Genomic DNA, 18186 nt, shown 5'->3' with positions numbered 1-18186 from the left:
TAATTAATTAATCTGCTGTTGCTCTGTTGCATTTTGTTTTTAATGGCATTCTATATAAAAAAGTGTACATACTGTATATTGGATTGTGTGTGTGTGTGTGTGTGTGTGTGTGTGTGTGTGTGTGTGTGTGTGTGTGTGTGTGTGTGTGTGTGTGTGTGAGAGAGAGAGAGAGAGAGAGAGAGTGTGTGTGTGTGTGTGTGTGTGTATGTGTGTGTGTGTGTGTGTGTGTGTGTGTGTGTTTGTGTGTGTGCGTGCATCTGATTTTCCAGATACAGAGTGTGCATAATGTCTGATAAGTAATTTACCCTTGGCCACCATTAAATCATACCAGCAACCCTGTAAACCATCTAGAAACTAAGAGCAATGCCTCCGTCTGTGCTGTACTCGTCCACTCACCCCCCTCTACTTCATCCCTCTCTCAGTGACATAATAGCGACGGAGTGGCATGCCAGCGATCTGTAATTCATCCTCTCCACGGCTCATTTGCCTGCGTTGCTTCACATTACGCAGAAGATAATTTATCTCTCTCTCCCTGCGACTCTTTATCTCTCTCTCTCTCTCATGCTCGTGCTCTTTATCCCTTCCTCAGCGCTCTCTCCTGCCACTTAGCATATTTCATTGTGCTGGGTGACGATGCTAGTGTCTCAGGAGCTGCTCTGCTCAATTATTCATCCTCATTGGGCTAAGTGGTTTTACTATTTGTATGAATAGTGAGGAGATGACAGCGTGCTTGCACAGGCACGGGACGACACAGAGTCATTCCCTTGTCTCTTGTCGTGCAAATATAGTACATTTTTCACATTAAATATCACTCACTGCTTTGTAAGATGGATTGAAATATGCAACAAAGAACAAAGTAAAAAAAGATTTCCCTTGGTTTGTCCAAAAGAAATTTGTTCAGTCATTCATTATGTAAGGACTAAAAGATAACAGTCATGCCTTCCTAGGAAATGAATAGGTGCCTGGGTGGTAGGATGCGTCTTAAAGAAAACTGGTTACTGACACCAAGCATGTACTGAGTGTTTTATTTCTCTTATACTACACCAGATTACAAACGGCTAAAATATTTTCTTTTACTTTACAAAAAACATCTTTTTGTTGAGAGCAAGCGAGTTAAAAAGATAAAAGAACGCAACCTTTTTAGGTCAACAACCATTTTCTCTCTGGCTTTCAGATCTGGCTTTCTTTATCCTTTATCTTCTTGTTTATGGAACATATTTCACAGTGTAGACTTCGAGTGTTCATCTTCAACCTCTCTCTCCTTCTATCTGTTTTTCCTGTGAGAAGTCACTGTTTTGCAACAAATGTCATCTCCTTCTTCCAGCCAGGCCAATCTGTAGTGTTCGCCATGGTCACCAGCCAATATCCCTGCCCATTTTCTCCCCTAGTGCCCCCTGTTCAGAAGAGAATAGGATTGCAACCCATATTGAGAGTGAAGCCCAAACTTCTAATATCCAATACTGCTGCTGCAAAAAATAATAATAATAAAAAAAATAAAAAGATAAATAAAAAATACACATTTTGAACTCAATAATGCACTGAATATGATATGCACTATGACACATTTTACATCATGAATAGCAATAGTAACTGAACAAAACATCTTAACAATGAGTATTTTAGTGCCTTACATAGTATCAGAGTGTCTCACACACTTCCAGCTTTTTGCAGAATGCCAGAAAGTGGAAGACAGTCAAATTATCGACCATCTTTCTAATAACAAAGAGGATCTGGCACCGACAATTTGCTGACAAATGATAAGGTTCAGCGTCAACAAAGCAGGCTCAGCTGTAGCCAAACTCACAAACAATGAACAAAAGGCTAAAAGCTTGACACTTCCAGAACTGCTATTTACAGTGATAAAGAGAGAAAGGTAGCATCCACTGCCATTTACCTCCGAGGATGAACCACAAAATAACTCCCAGAGGCTTCCTTTATATTTAAGTGTAAACGGGAGCACACGAAGAGAGAGACCTCTGAACTCCATCTATCTTTTTCCTCAGCATGCAGCTTGACTTGATAGATTTATAGCTCAAAGTGAGGACTTGGAGTTTTATTTTAAATTTGCCAAAACAATTCAGTATTCCTTCTGTGTTCACTCTGTCTTTAAGGTGTATCATTTCTTGAATGCACCCTTTGCTCTTTAAACAAAAGAAAATACATAATACAAATGCTCACTTTATAAATAAATATAGTGCTCACTGATGTTTCTAGCAGATGCAATCATGTAATCTGTATAATCTTAAAGGACAATTTACTAGCTTTAGACTAATCTCAAGGCAATGTGACTAAGATAGTTCTGGCACCAGGCCTTTACTTCTGCCCAAAAGCCACAAAGACACAAACACACAGCCTGGCCTCAGCGTCTCATCTGAGACTCAGTGCCTCGGATTGTATTATCTTCTTTTCTGTGTCATGTCGGTGGCATCATCTGTCCCTGTTCAGGGCATGTATTAATATCTTTAATGTTAAAAGCAGAAAGATCAGAAAGAGGGGGCTCAGGCTTAAAGGCCTACAAGTGTTTTAGAGAGCTCGAACTAAATAATAGGCTGCTGTAATAAGGTCAGGAGCAGAGGCTGTAGCCCTAGGCTTTGACCATCTCCATGACCTGATTGTGTCAGGCGGCTATGACAGCATGAACGCACAGCAAAAACGCACAGCGTGGTCCATCAAAGCCAGCGTAACGGCGATATATCCAGCAAAGGCCCTGTGGGTGCCTTCAGAAACCGAGCACACACCAAGCTCATTAGGGATGTTCAGCATCAAGACGCTGACCATGTTCACACACTTGCCTGTACATGCTGAAATGTGTCAATGCAAATACACACAAATAAACATGCTGTATATTTATATATTTATCTGTATATGCTGGCTAAGAACAATTACATGGCACCATACGCACATCGGTATAGAATGTGTAAACTACTACTACTACTAATAATAATAATAATAATAATAATAATTAATGTGTTAAAGTATTAATAATATAAAATAATAATAATAATAATTAATGCATTAATTATAATAATAATAATAATAATAATAATAATAATAATAATAATAATAATAATAATAATAATCATGAGACCTCTTTCCCTAAGAGATCAGAAGTTTTATTTTAAAGAGAAGGATAAAACTTACAATTAAAAGTGATAGTTGTGTTTAAAAAAAAGAGGAAACACTGGCCACACACTCTTTCCCTTTAGTATCAGAGTGGTGTGCACCTGTGATAAGATGATTCATTAGATAGGGCTTAGCTCTGACAAGCGCCATCGTTCAAGCCTCTGGCAACCGATAGAACAATTCTGAAGCTGGCCCATATAAATATGACAAGGTCAGCTGTTTAGCCCACATCTGCACACTGCAGACCAATCAAAGCCTGACATCCAGGTTAAGAAAACACAAAACTGTCGCGCTGACCAATCTTGCTAATCACACTTACATCCGGCTTTCAAATCAGATCAGACCAATGCATTCTTATCCAACTGGGATCAAACTGAAAAGGTTAACATATGAATAGGGAAGCAGATGGGTATATGTTTAGAATGAAAATATATATGTATATATATATATATATATATATATATATATATATATATATATATATATATATATATGTTTTGTATATTTCCGATAATGCTTATTTGCTACATTGGACCACCATAGCACACAAGAAAGCATCATGCACGTCTTATTTACTAAAAACACACAAAATAAAAATATTTGAATAGATATTATAGTAATTTTATTTTGCCAATTTTTTTTTATTCTTATCAGAAATTTTTCCTAACAGAATATATTTACCACGCTTTGAGACTATTTTCATTTCAAGTAATTTAGCTGTTACATGAGCTTCCTACAGTATCATTATAAATGATATAAATAAACTTCAAAAAACATCTAGAAATATAAACTTGTATTGAATCTGTGCTTCAAATCTTTGAGTGGAAATGGGCTAACAAATTCCTGTGCTTTTGTATAAAGTGGATAAAAAATAAACACGTCATCAACGGTAAGACAACAGAGTCAGTACTTCAGAGAAAATGTCTCTTCTTATATACTTTTATTTTTAAACTATTTCATGTAACTATGCCTCCAGTTTCTTCCTTTCCACTGATGGCAAAATCGCTCACGTTGAAATTGGTGCATCCTAAAATTCTATTGAATTCAATTTAGTCAATCATGAAATATTGCAATAACTTAGGAGGTAAAAGCAATTCACAGATGTTTAGTTAAGGGCAGAATTTCCAGAAAAGTTTATAGCAATGTTTATAGCAAGGCTTTTATTAAACAAAAAATATTACACTTTATGTACATTTATAAATAAATTATTATGTTTTATAAAACATTTATATATATATTACTATATTATTATATTATTATATTATTGTATTTAAAAGCTGAATAAAACCATATTCACTTTACAGAGTGAATAAAATAAAACTAATTTGAAAAATCTACCTGTCCCTGTGCATTGGTGACCAGTTGGCCTGTGACACCCTGCAGGCTCGGCAGTGCAGCGTTCCCAAACACTTGTGATCCAGTAATAGAGCCCATGGTTGCTGCTGCGACTGCTGCCTGGCTGGCTAGTGGATTGAGCTAAACAAGGACAAAGAAATAAAGACACCAGTTTAGAAATGTTTTCAGTAATCCAGGTTATACAGCACAACTAAATTCTTTTCCTCACATAGCTCAGCTTGTTGTGGGTGGGGTCAGACATGATGCATCACCCCTGTAGTGCAGGTGGTTAAGGGCCTTGCTCATGGGCCCAATAGTGGCCTCTGGGCAGTTCTGGGACTTGAACCTATGACCTTCTCAACAGTAACCTAGAGCCTTATCATTGAACCACTACTACCCCTGAAGCTGAGTTAAAAATTGCACAATTGCCTGAACAGAAAACAATCAGGTGACTCTATTTGTGTTGGCTGGTGTTAGATGAGATGGTCTTGCTAGTCGATTTCTGAACAGTCCATACCACATAGAGACTAGGAAATTCCTTCAATGTCTAGTCAAAGTGACTGGGTTTGTATTAAAATGTAGCTGATGCTTCAAGGACATTTTATTTTTTGTATACTACTCCTACTACTGCTAATAATAATAATAATAATAATAATAATAATAATAATAATAATAATAATAATAATAATAATAAATTGAAGCCTTTTGTATGAGCAGTGTAATACTGTCCCCATCACATTCTGTTTCCTGTCTATATTTCCTAAATATGTGCAACAAATCAGTATTTGTCTTGCTTCTGTTTTTGCCTCACCTACAGCTTCCTTGTCCAATTTACATCCATACCAACATTCACTGACTTACTAAACCTCTAATTAACAGTGAACAACAACACTGAATTTATGAGCTTTTTTGGTTACTTGTTAATTATTAATTAATTATACACAATAATGTACACAGAATGTAGATATACACAATACACAAAATATAGAGATCACTAAGAAGAGCTAATACAAAAAAGTATCCAAAATCAAAACGTTAATGACTTTTTAAATTAAGAAGTTAAAAATAAACGTTTTACTGTCTCCTTTTCACAGCTTACTGTTTACAGGCCACCATAAGCCTTGTGCCTCCGTCCTTGCTATTTACTTCCTTGTTTTCCTTCCTTCCCTAAAAGACTGTCCTGTCTCTTTTTTGCAATTCCCTACGGCTCCCTTTTTCACACTCGTGTCCTTACCAAACACACACACACACACACACACACACACACACACACACACACACACACACACACACACACTGATGTGCAGAGCTAATAAATCAAGCTAACCTTCTATCAAGTCATGTGTATGGTTTGCTATTTGGAATCCTAAGAGGCACACTGGAGCCTTTTATTAGGTTGCTTAAATAGATCAAGAGCTCACAGAGTCTTGTGCATAGATTGTTCAATTACTCACCACAATGAGGGGGTAATAGAAACAGTGCATGAAATTGAGAATGGATAGAGAGGAGCAGCAGAGTATGCTTTTATGCCAAAATTTGAAGCTTTTTCCTATATCAGTTAATATCTTATTAAAATACCACCAAACCAGGACCAACAAATGTTACAGGTGGGACCTGGGTGTTTACAGTTAGCATGAAATTACTATCAAAAGACATATTGAGATAGTTATGAGATATTAAAACAAATGATTTTCTGTATCTTTTTTTAATTAGTTTTTTTGTAAAAAGAAAAAAAAAACAATCATGTAACATACTGTACATTATATATTCCAATAAATATTCGCTAAACAGTGTCAGGGACTAGTTAGTTATAGTGTACTAGCTTAACTATATATTTTGGTAGCAAAATAGTTAATGTCTAAATTTATACTGATAAAACTAGCAACCGCCAATATAAAATAACGAACAATGTAATGTTATTTTTATTAGAGCATATGGTCAAAAATAGCTATTTTATTTAGTGCTATATATATTAGCATGTGTCCATTAATGTTAACTAGCTAGCAAGATATTTCCAGTAAACTGCAAGCAGAGGAGAGTGCCTCAGAGAGTGCATGAGAGTAGAGTAGAGGGCTTCAGATGCTTCATTTAATTCATAGTTATTTGAACACAAGTTCATTTAATTCAATTCAATTCAATTTCTTTGTATAGCACTTTTAACAATTCACATTGTCTCAAAGCAGCTTTACCAAAGTATAGAAACAGAATAAAAAAAAATAAAGTTTAAGTTATATTATATTTATTAAGTTACTGTTTATCTTTACAAATCTTCCCTAATGAACAAGCCAGAGGCGACGGCAGCAAGGGAAAAACTCCCTGATATGAGGAGAAACCTTGAGTGGAACCAGACTCAGAAGGAAACCATCCTCATTTGCATGACACTGGACAGTAAATGATGTAAATGTAAATAATTTCATTTCTAAAACTGTTTAGTTGTAGTTTAGTGGAATATTTCAACTAAGAGCTCCTGAGGAACTAACTGGTAAAAGCAATTTCCAAGTTCATCACAGACACAAAACTAAGTCTTCAAATGTTCGCTAACAAAGACCCGACAATAAATATATAATTTCATTGTATAGTCTGTAGGTAAAGTAGATAAAGTAGTAATAAAGTCATAGTTTGGGTCACAAAATCAGTAAACTTCAACAGACTTCACAGTGAAAAAATATCTTGATATTGATACAAATTAATGTTTATTCTGTGTGCAGATTTAAAATGAAAAAAAGCGTTTTCTGCTATATTTAATTTGTGATGTAAATATGAAATAAAAAAGTGAATATTACAAGGAGTGTCATGTTTAACTAATATGTACAATATCTGCCTCTAAATGTCCTTCCTATCCTTTATCCCTATCTATCCTATTCTCTCTCTCTCTCTCTCTCTCTCTCTCTCTCTCTCTCTCTCTCTCGGGAAGGAATCCACCTTTGTTAAACTGAGACCACTCAGCAGCCATTTATCTTTTATCATACCACACTAGCGATGTATTACCAGGCTTTCTGAAATCAAATGATGAGAAAATGCCACGGAACGATCAATACTTTTTCATTGACAGTAAAGGTTAAGCACATTAAGAATGACATCGCATTTGTCTTATGAAATCATATTTCATGTTGGTGGCCTAAAATTGGATGAGATTGATACCATGTCCTCGGGACTGAAACCTATTTTTTTTTTAAAACTCCTAATCAGAGAAATCATCTTTTCTTTGTCCAGCGTTCCTTTGTCCTTCTGCAAAAGTCAAGTGCCAGTTGATAATATCAGTGACCTAAATGTTAAGAGCAATGATTTGTGTCCTTCAATACTTCACTATTTGGCAATTGTGACAGTTAAATGCAATAAGAGACTTGAGGAGGTTTAGCTGCTTCTAGGCAGGTAGTGAAACACACAGGTGTGAGTCGTTACAGATTTGAGTTGTTGTGAAGTTGAGATGCTAAACTCTTAAAAAAAGGTGCAAGTTATTAAGAGTGTTGCCAATGAAGAGCTAGTTTTGGTTTCTTTAAAAACATTTAATTGGTGTTAATTTTTTTTTTTTTTTTTTTTTTTTTTGCTACAGGAAGCAGAAAAGTAATTCTCTACCACAAAAAGGTCATATAATGCTTATCGCTTCTACTAATAAAAATGTTTAGAGACACAACTATTAAAAAATGCTTTATATTAAACTAATAGATAGCACCACAATATTTTTATAGTCATAATTCACGTCAATTTTTTTAGTTACATTTCACAATCTATTGGTTGTAGATTCCCCACTATTAATTCTCACAAGATTCAATTAATTCCACATAATTTCTTACATTTATGTTTTCACATGAGCTTGTGTGTTTATTTGCCCACATGTAAATGTTCATGCGGTGCATTTATTTTCATGCTAATTCCCGACTTAATACAGTCGCATATTAAATATCATGACATCGTGCTGTATGTGTTGACTTGAATTCACACACACAATTTCAAAATATTAGGCACTAAATAGTGAACAAATGTATTTTTACTTGATATTGAAATTTCACAGCTAGCTAAGTGCTAGTCAGATCTTTTGATATCAGCTGTTTTACAGTGTGAAAGATCTTTAAAATGTTCACGATATCACTTCAACATGTGGAAGCATTTGTCTGTTAATTCTAGGAATATTATTGCTGCTACAGCTTGTAGATTACACTCAGGACAGCATATGGAAACATGAATTAACATGAGCTAGCTAGCTACAGAACCTAGCAAGCTACTGGGATTTATCCAGTCCTGTTATCCTTGCCTTTTTTATATAATCTTGATCAGGGTGGTGTTCATTAACATACTGTCATTTTTTAAAACTGTGTTTCATAGAGAAAAAAGATTTCTGATGGGAAGAAATTATTCAAGTTTCTTTTCAGCACTTACTGTTTAGATCCTTACATTTATTTTTACTCGCAGTACATTTAATCATCATTACCATTGCTCTTGCACCACTACATATTACTCACATTACATACAATAATGTAATAATGTTAATAATGTCAAAATAGCTATTTCCTAGCAAAGCCCTTCTATGTGACTGTAAAAAAAATTAGGGATAAATATTAACCAGACAGAAAATCGCTCTAATGTCATTTCTTGAACCATAATGTCTTACATGAGGAAATTAAACTTGGGGACTTTATGGAAAAAAGGATGAGCTAATTAAAATCTGCTTTAATGACTGATATTGGTTATTTCAGACTTATAGAAAATGTAGCTACCTTACTTTATTATGTCTAATTATGCTTTCACCTTGATTAAGCCTTAGTTGGTCTTTGGATCTTTGCTATCCTTGGTTTTTTTCCACTATATACCACAACAGCAACATTTCATCTCTATAAATAGCCAAGTGCCCAGCATGTGTATATACAGTAAAAGCACAACCCATACACAACTCATTTAATCCACCAATTCAATTTCATCACAGCTCTACCTCTGATGCTGATATCAGCAAATTGTATATCAATTTATTAGAATATAAATATATACAAATCTCTCAATTATGTTAATTAATTTCATTCTGACTCATTGTGGCTGCAGAAGTGCTCATGTATGCTTCAGTAAAATCAGCAGCAGGAAATGAGAAGGGGAAGGGGAAGGGGAAACATGAGGAGAAGAGGACTGCAGAAGTTGAGTCTAAACAGGTGATTTTCCGTGAGGATGACTCGCTTTGGAGAGGTATTGCAAGGCAGGAAGCGTTCAAACACCCCATGCATTTTTACTGATGACATGGATGTGTCACTAAAAAAGGCTCCTGCTTACAGACAAATTGCAGAGAATTTGCAGGTAAAACACATTCCTGACTTCACTCCTTTTCTTCTATCTAAAAAGAGATTAAAGATGATTATACTAAAGGGTACAAATGTGAGATTTTATGGTATTAAGCCTTGTTAGTTAGACATACATTTAAATGAACCATGTGCAATGCAAAACAAAATTTCTGCTTCTACAAGCTGAACAGAGTGAAACAGAATTAATGTATATTACTGCTATTCATTCAGTGTGGAAAAATCCCTCATCCTTAGATGCACACACACACACACACACACACACACACACACACACACACACACACATACACACACACATTTTGCACTCTTTTGCCAGAGCGGGTGAGTAAATTTTAAACTCTATTAAGCTCTGTGTGGCCTGCAATGGTTGTTTGACCGGCACGGTCAGATGGAGCAACAACCCATGTAATCTCCAGAAGGAAGGAAAAATGGCTCAGTGTTAGCGCAGAGAGACCTCTGCACACCCGAGTAAAGCGCTCCAAAAGCTAGAGTCCATTTTCTGCCTTTTCTATTCACACAGACTTTATCGCTTTCACTGTGAACACAATCCGATTCAGCTGGCCTTAAGGTTATTGCCGTTAACACTATAAATGTTCATGATCTCAGGAAACCAGAGCTGTTTTTAAACTAAAAATATAAAGGTAATGCTAACTGCATTATCCTTGTGACTTCAGTATGGCTTGGTTTCAGATATCTTGGTGGTTTTCTGATTATTTAATTAATATATTCATTATTACTTTGTTTGGTTACAGCTTTAGACACATTCCTGTCATGAAGCTAGACTATCTCACTCTCAAGAAATATAAAATACATCATACGACAGCAGCTTTTGCTAAAGCTTGATCAGGTGATATAGATGGTATATAATGCATTATGAATGAATTTATAATGGATTATGCATCACAGAATTCATACTCCAATGCTAGTAATAAAGAAAAAAAAAAGCTTTTATATGACAAAAATTTAAAGATATTCAGTGCATTGAAAGAAAATAAAGTTTCAGTGTAAATCATGATTGTGTGTGCTCCAAGTGTGTGTGTTCAGTAGAGCTGTTTTGGGCAGGTCTTCTTGTTCCTTTTCAGAATATTTCTATACACATAGTAAAACATAACAATGCTCTGTTTTTTTGACAACTTTTTAAAACAGCCACCATCCTGTCCCTATCTCGCTCAGGTCTTTTCTCTCTGCTCTCCTTGTCACTAAGCTTTCTCATGACAGAGTGAAGATTCTTGCTATACCACTGCTCCTCTCTGTAGACTTCTTACCACCTTGTGCAAAAACATCACCCTTACTTTTCCTTCTTCTCTAGGTCCCTTGGCATGGGTTTTATGTGGGTACATCAAAATGCCATTAAACCTCTATTCCCAAGCCTGACCACCAGCAATCCACAGCTTTTTATGTTCAACTGTTTTGGCTGCATGTCAAGAAATAAACAAAGTCAATCAATTTTATTTAATTTTATATTTTGGCAAAAACAACTGTGAAACTATGGGCAGGAAAAGTGCAGTTCCAACATTTCATAATACATCACAGTGTTTGTAAGTGAAAAAAAAGCTTAAAATCACATTTTACATGTGTGCTAGCAGTGTACATCCATATTATTTAATTAACATATAATATTACAAAACACCAACTTGCATTTTACACATTATGTGCAGCTAAGTTAGCATTACCTTTGTAACACACTAAACAAGCATTACCTTTCTAACACCCTAAGCTAGTATTACTTTTTAAACACACTATGTTTCCAACACATAGTGATAACATTAACTTTTCAACATAAAGAAAAGTTATAGTTATAAAGAAAGCATTATCTTTTCAACATACCTAGCTACTATTACCTTAATAACACACTATTAACACACTAAGCTAGCACTATGTTTCTAACCCACTAAACTAGCATTACCTTTTCTTACACACTAAGCTAGCATTACTTTTTTCAACGCACTAAACTAGCACTATGTTTCTAACCCACTAAGCTAAGCTATATGCTGTTATTATTATAAACATAATTATAAATAATAACAGTGTGATTAGGATTTTATTTATCAATTCTATACCTAGGAATAATGTAAATACTCTTAATTAATAATTATTTCCCCCAACAAAACATACTTTATTATTTTTGTGGCTAGTTAATTTACTAGTTATGTTATCTATGTTATTAAGTTATCTAAGTTATTACATTAAAAATTACACTTTCCAGATTAGCTAGTTGGCTTCAGACCTATCCAAAGCTTTCACCCAGCCTGGAACTTAACATAGTCAGTGTCTGAAGCTGTATCTAAAAACAACAGACCATGTGATGCTTGATAGAGCCAAAAGACAGACAAAGATGGGTCATGTGTAATAAGCCAGAATCCAAATGAAGACAAGACAAGGCAGGGAATAAACTGACAAATTCACCTATAAAATCATGATTGAGTGTCTGGCACTAAGCGTCAATCATGCGACTCATTAACTCTTATGATAATTAACTGCTGTATGTGCCATTATAGAAAATTTCCTCTCTTGCTCAAATAACTGATAACTAATTTCATGCATAGATTTTAATCCATTAGTCTTTCATCCTATTTTTTCCCACTGTGATGAACCCAGTATGGTTTTAAAAGCTATTAACGATTAAATTAACCAGATTACATTTTATTCTGTTGGGAAATGGGTAATAATATATTGTGCATTTAGGACTACTGCACCGTGGCTAAGTCAGTGTGAACACATGAAAGACTGCATAAGGAAGAACTAAAACATTACTTAATATGATGATCTGCTGCTGCTGCTTGGAAATGTAAACTGGCCCAATTGCATTTACTTTTTATTTATACTGTGGACAAAATGCACTTTTAAATGCATTGAAAATGTATGCAAGTGTGTGGGATAATATAGTGGCTATACAAAAAAATCAAAAGAAAAGAAACCAATCCCAGTCCAAATCTAGGCAGAAGAATAATCAATATTAAACTTATACTGCATGAATAAAAACACAGAAAAACTAGACATCTTAAAGGAATAAAATCCAGCGTATGGACATAACGCAACCTAAACGGTTCTAATTCATCATCCAATTCTGCGACATTTACACAGAATGCCATCCCTTTTCACATTGCTTATTGTCCTGACATCCAAATCCACCATTTGAATGACTTTAATATTGGCCTAATCAATGGCTGGTGATCTTTTGATGGTCTCTATTCAGTCTGCTGAGGGTCAGCTGTGTCTAAGCTTCATAAACAGAATAATGGTAAATGATTACGGCGCACTATCATGTCCCAAACTGAATGCGGCTAATGAAGAGAAATGGGCGAGTTTTTTCGGTGGCGGCTGCCAGCTGCCATTTGGAAAGGCATACGTGCAAGATTAATGGTGACTGAGAGCGTCTGCGTGGCAATGATGTGGTCAGGGGCTCAATCAATAACCTGCATACACACATACACACACACCTTTACACATACACACACAAGAATACACTTACCCTTCTTTCAAATACACACACGCTCAGGCATGTACACACAACTACAAGCACTTGCACTGTATCATCTCTAAGTGGAGTGATGAATCTGCAACATCTGAAGACAGCATTGATCAGTTTCTTCCATATGTTCCTCCAGGTGGTCTACAGGGGTTGGAACAAACTTAACAAGTGCTCCACGTTATTGTCCATCTGTTTCTGGAATTGTTCTGTTACCCCTTTCAGCGTTATTTATTGCTTTCATTACAACACTGTGAGTGCGTGCGGTTGGTGTTTGAGAAGGATGAACGTCTGACAAAACTCAAGGAACTCAAGAAAACTTGTGCATAAAGACACAGTCTGGAGCTGCTATAAACTGTGAAGAAGAGAAAAGTGTGAGAGGATGAAGGAGTGCATTTAGCCAGGCCTTGGATTTGATTCAGCTTTCTGCCCTTGACCATGGTTGTGTAATAGATTTAGTTATCATTGCAATTCCTGTTAATGGTCAACAGTTCAACAGTAAAAACAGCAACTATTCTCAAAGAAATGCAGCCAACACAATCCTCATGTTTTTCATAAGATCATGTTGAAATCAAAATCAAAAATTGTTGAAGGTTTGTTGGCCTAACAATACACTCTACTACGTAGAAAAGTTCAGGTGCAATTCAAAAAAATCCACTTTAGCCACAATTCCTATGAAATCAGTATTTAGAGCAAATTACAAGGGAAAACATCTGTTCATGTGGAGCATCTGTCATTCAAGTCCCTGTACAAGCTGTTACTATACTGTATAAGCAATAAGGTATAAGAAGGAGTAATTTAATATAAACCAGGAGCAGTGTCAGTATAATAAATTATGTATCTATAATTTATGTCCAATCAGAACTAAGAATTTAACACTGCTGCGGTATAATAGCCGATGAAGTGTGAAAACATTTATTATTATGTGAAGAGATTCTGTGTACATATGTGAAGAAATATATGTGAATATGTGAATAATAAAAACAGGATAAAATGATGGTGTGAACATAATTCAATCAAATATAAATCATTTGTAAAAATATGCACTACATGAGGAAAGTGAAAGAGAATAACACACGAACACGTTTATACAGTTCACATGATGTTCCTTTTGTGTGAGAGAAGTTTCTCAAAATCGTCATGATGTTAAAAAGTAAGAAGAACTCAAAAAAAAAAAAACAAACCTAAAACTTTTCTCTTAACCAAGATGTCCTAAAAAATTCATAGTCATTCCTTTTTCCACTAGCTCGTCCTGATTCAGACACCTTCTGCAGGCTTCCTGCTTTTTTCTGAAAAATAATCCCTAATTTCTAAGTAAATAAAAAGGAGCTTTTCTCTGTAGCTTTCAGTGGCTAGCTTCTGCACGCTCGCTCCATGCCATGCTTTATAATTATTCATATGAAATGCGCCGTCGCCGATGTGCAATAGTCTTATTTTCTGCTTCAGTCACCAGTGCACATTTGTATTTTCAAACAGCGAGCCACTCGTTACGTAAGGCAATTTTCTGCCTTCTTAAGAAAGACTGTCTGCTGGCCTGCATTAATGAGACACTGGGAGAAGGAGGAGGGAGGTAGAGGGAGACAGAGTAAGGGAAGGGGGGAGAAAGACCAAGTGAGGAAAGAAGAAAGGGAGCAGAAACAGGTGCAGTGAAGACGGACGGGAGAGGAAAAGATGAAAGAGCCTCAGAAAATACATACAATAGTGTAAAATAGTGTAAACCTGCTGCTAAGAAGTGATCAAAAGCTAAACAAAATGAGTAGCAAAGTAGAGCAGAAGACATCCAAAGTGTTTACTATTTATCAATGATGTTATAGTTGGATAATAAGGAATATTCTGTATGTATTAGATTTTATCTGGGAAACACTGACATATATCTAACAGGAGGAAATTTCATACTTGCAGTTTTTTCTTGGTGTTTTTAACTTTATAACTGTATGCATATCTACAGATAATAGATATTGCTGATGTTCTTCCATGTTTTTTTGCATCTAATTATAATTTTAATACAAAATTCATATTTAGTTATCCAAATGAGGTGACTTAAATCTAATCAAACATCTGTAGATATGCATACATTATTATTTTAATAAACCCAGAAATCTAGTCCATTTGTAATTAGAATTAAAGTGATAACAGAGAAAGCTCTTCATTATTTAACAAAGAAAACACAATGGGTTGTTATTTATTAAGTTTTGTTTTCATTATAAATAGAAATAAATCGAAATAGAAATCTGACATGAGACAGATCAGCTAGACAAGAAAAATTCTTACTTTAAAATTATAATAAGGTTTTATAACGCAGGGTCACAAGTGATCAGGTTTTGACATTTGTCTACAGTTTGAGACAAAACAGCTCTGTCCAAAAAACTGAACCATGTGATGTGACCAAAATGGTTGTTTCTAGATTAATTATTATTCATTAATAAATAGTACCAGACTGATTCAAGCATATATGTACATATGTATACAAATAATTTAACTACAACCTATACTGTAGATGTGTAATAATGTTGTAGAACTATATTCATTTATTTATTTTCTTTCCTTTCTTATTAGTTTTAATATATTCAATGTCCATTTTAACAAATAATTCATGCCTTGATACTATAGTTACAAGAATATTTAATGATAATTAACATTCAGTAAATAATAAATATTGTAGCTATATCAGTGCAGAATGATGTAATTATTTTGTGAAAAATATATGATGGGCTAAAATGAAATCTCAGATAGAAACAAACACTTGGACTGCTGCACTCCACAAAGCCAACAGTCATCTTTCTCTTCCACTTTGCTTCCATCAAATGAGAGGACATATAATTTCACACACATTTAGGCTTTGTGTTCTACAGGACGCTACATGAGCGGATTATCACATTGGGTTACTGGTGCATAGAAACCACCTGGGATCTAACAGCATGGCACTTTAATGTTATTCCATTCAACAGCATTAGTCAGGAAGGGTGGCTAATTGAACAAAGTAGTTTTATAATGAACGCCTAATTACAGCACTGCTCCCATCACCATCAAAATAAATAGATACATTAAACCTAATAAGATCATCAATGCAGCCCATTATGGCTGGATGTAATAATTAGCAATGAGCTCATCCTTTTTCACTCAGGGGTAGAAGAGGTGAAAAGTGGACTCCAGTCATAAGGGTTTTGACACAAGCAGGGAAACTGAAGGTGTCCCTCAAGAGTGTGTGTGTGTTTGTGTGTGCACGTGTGTGCGTGCACATGAAGAAGGCCCAAAGAGCATAAAAGTAGTGGTGGAAGACAGAAGAGCATGTGTGTGTGTGTGTGTGCGCGCGTATGCGTATGTGTTTATGTGTGTGTGTGCGTGCAGCTGACCTTGACAGAGATGGGATTTTAAGTGTGTGCTGTAATGATGGCTGATTGCTGGGGAATGGTGGAGAATGGAGAGAAGGAGGCAGAGGGAGGGAGAGATGAAGAGAGGAAAAGTGACCAGGGAAACAACGAGAGACAAGGAGGGAGGAGAAGAGGCCTGCGTAATTGCAGAGAGAGATAAATAGAGAGAAAGAAAGAAAGAGAGAGAGAGACAGAGAGCGAGAGAGAGAGAGAGAGAGAGAGAGAGAGAGAGAGAGAGAAGGTGAGTTGTCTATGGACTGGGGCTCTGACAGTAAATTGGCACTGTTCGAATACTGGCCAGTAGTAGTGTGTAATTAAGCCTCAGGGTTTGAGAGTTGGACACAAAGACAGAAGACGATAAAGAGATAGAAAAAGAAAGATACACACCAAGAAGTTAGACAAGACGTCTTCCTCTACTGTATTTGATCTTACAGCTTTAAAAACCAAGGCTTAAAATTATTGCCAGAATATATAATTAGGAAATAGGAAACCTATGGAGCTGTTCAGGCCAAAACAAAAAAGTCACTATACTGTATATTATATTAAAAATAGCAATTATAATCAAAAATAAACCAAAAGAATCTCCTTGCACATTTTTTTTCTTCTTACAGAAGACAGTATATGTAAAGTGTGCTTTATCTGTACTTGGTGACAAAAAATCACCAACCTGAAGTACTGACCTGACACATCGCACAGAAATCTGTCAGACTTTTAATGACAGTACAAAACTGAATTTAATAGTATATAAATGAACAAAAGTACAAAATGTTGTTGATCAGTTAGAGGATCAGGAATCTATAAATGTCGTTTTTTGCAAAGGTTTTTATTGGAATTTAAATGATTGTTCTGAATATTGAATTGTATACAGATTTAGAGGGTGAGAGGTTTTTTTTTGTGACATTAGATTTGACCTAGTGGTCAGAGAGCAGAGAGTGGAACAGAGAGTTCACGATAATCAAAAAGGGCACAGAGTGAAAAACACTGATGAAAAGGAAACAAAAACACGTAGATTCATTAATAAAAACCGACATGAAGGACATGAAAGGGCTGTTTACAAGCCAACAACAAGCTAACATATAATGGCAAGACTGTCTGTGTTAGAACAATTAAATTTACAGGTTGCTGGATGTTAATTTAGGATAATGTACATGTACACATCATCATTGCTGTAATTACTTGCTGTATTCTTGTTTTATTGACCCAGTAAATGAATAATTATTAAATTTTTTGGTTCACTTTAGACATTTAGGATGCATTGCAGTGCATTTGGGGGTGCACAGCTATTTGATTCTGTCTAGGTGGTGATCTATAAAGTTAATTTAAGGCTCTGACTCGACACGAGGATGGAGAGACACCGTGAGATAGATCAAGGAGTGTACATGTAGACAGTCATATCTACTCCTTAGCCACAGATTAGTGCATGTGTGCATGTATGTGTGTGTGTTTGTGTGTGTGTAAGAGAGAGAGAGAGAGAGAGAGAGAGAGAGAGAGAGAGAGAGAGAGAGAGATAGTGGGACAGCAAGAGAGAGAAAGAGAGAGAAAGAGAGCATACAGGCTGAGCTGGTTACACCGGAATTGATCTTAATTAGATCTGAAAGACCTG

At 35.5% G+C, this 18186-nt stretch overlaps 1 protein-coding gene across 1 annotated transcript in view; it reads right to left on the bottom strand.

Moving 5' to 3' along the window:
• The window catches only part of pou6f2 (POU class 6 homeobox 2), a 77235-nt gene that overhangs the window by 16431 nt on the left and 42618 nt on the right, over positions 1-18186 (bottom strand). The window contains exon 5 of the mRNA XM_060861143.1: positions 4462-4599. Coding sequence (XP_060717126.1) covers positions 4462-4599 — 138 coding nt within the window. The remainder of the gene's footprint in view (positions 1-4461; positions 4600-18186) is intronic.

The sequence above is a fragment of the Tachysurus vachellii genome, chromosome 25 (assembly GCF_030014155.1).
Source record: "Tachysurus vachellii isolate PV-2020 chromosome 25, HZAU_Pvac_v1, whole genome shotgun sequence".
Lineage (NCBI taxonomy): Eukaryota > Metazoa > Chordata > Actinopteri > Siluriformes > Bagridae > Tachysurus > Tachysurus vachellii.
This window is presented reverse-complemented; position numbering and strand designations above follow the sequence as displayed.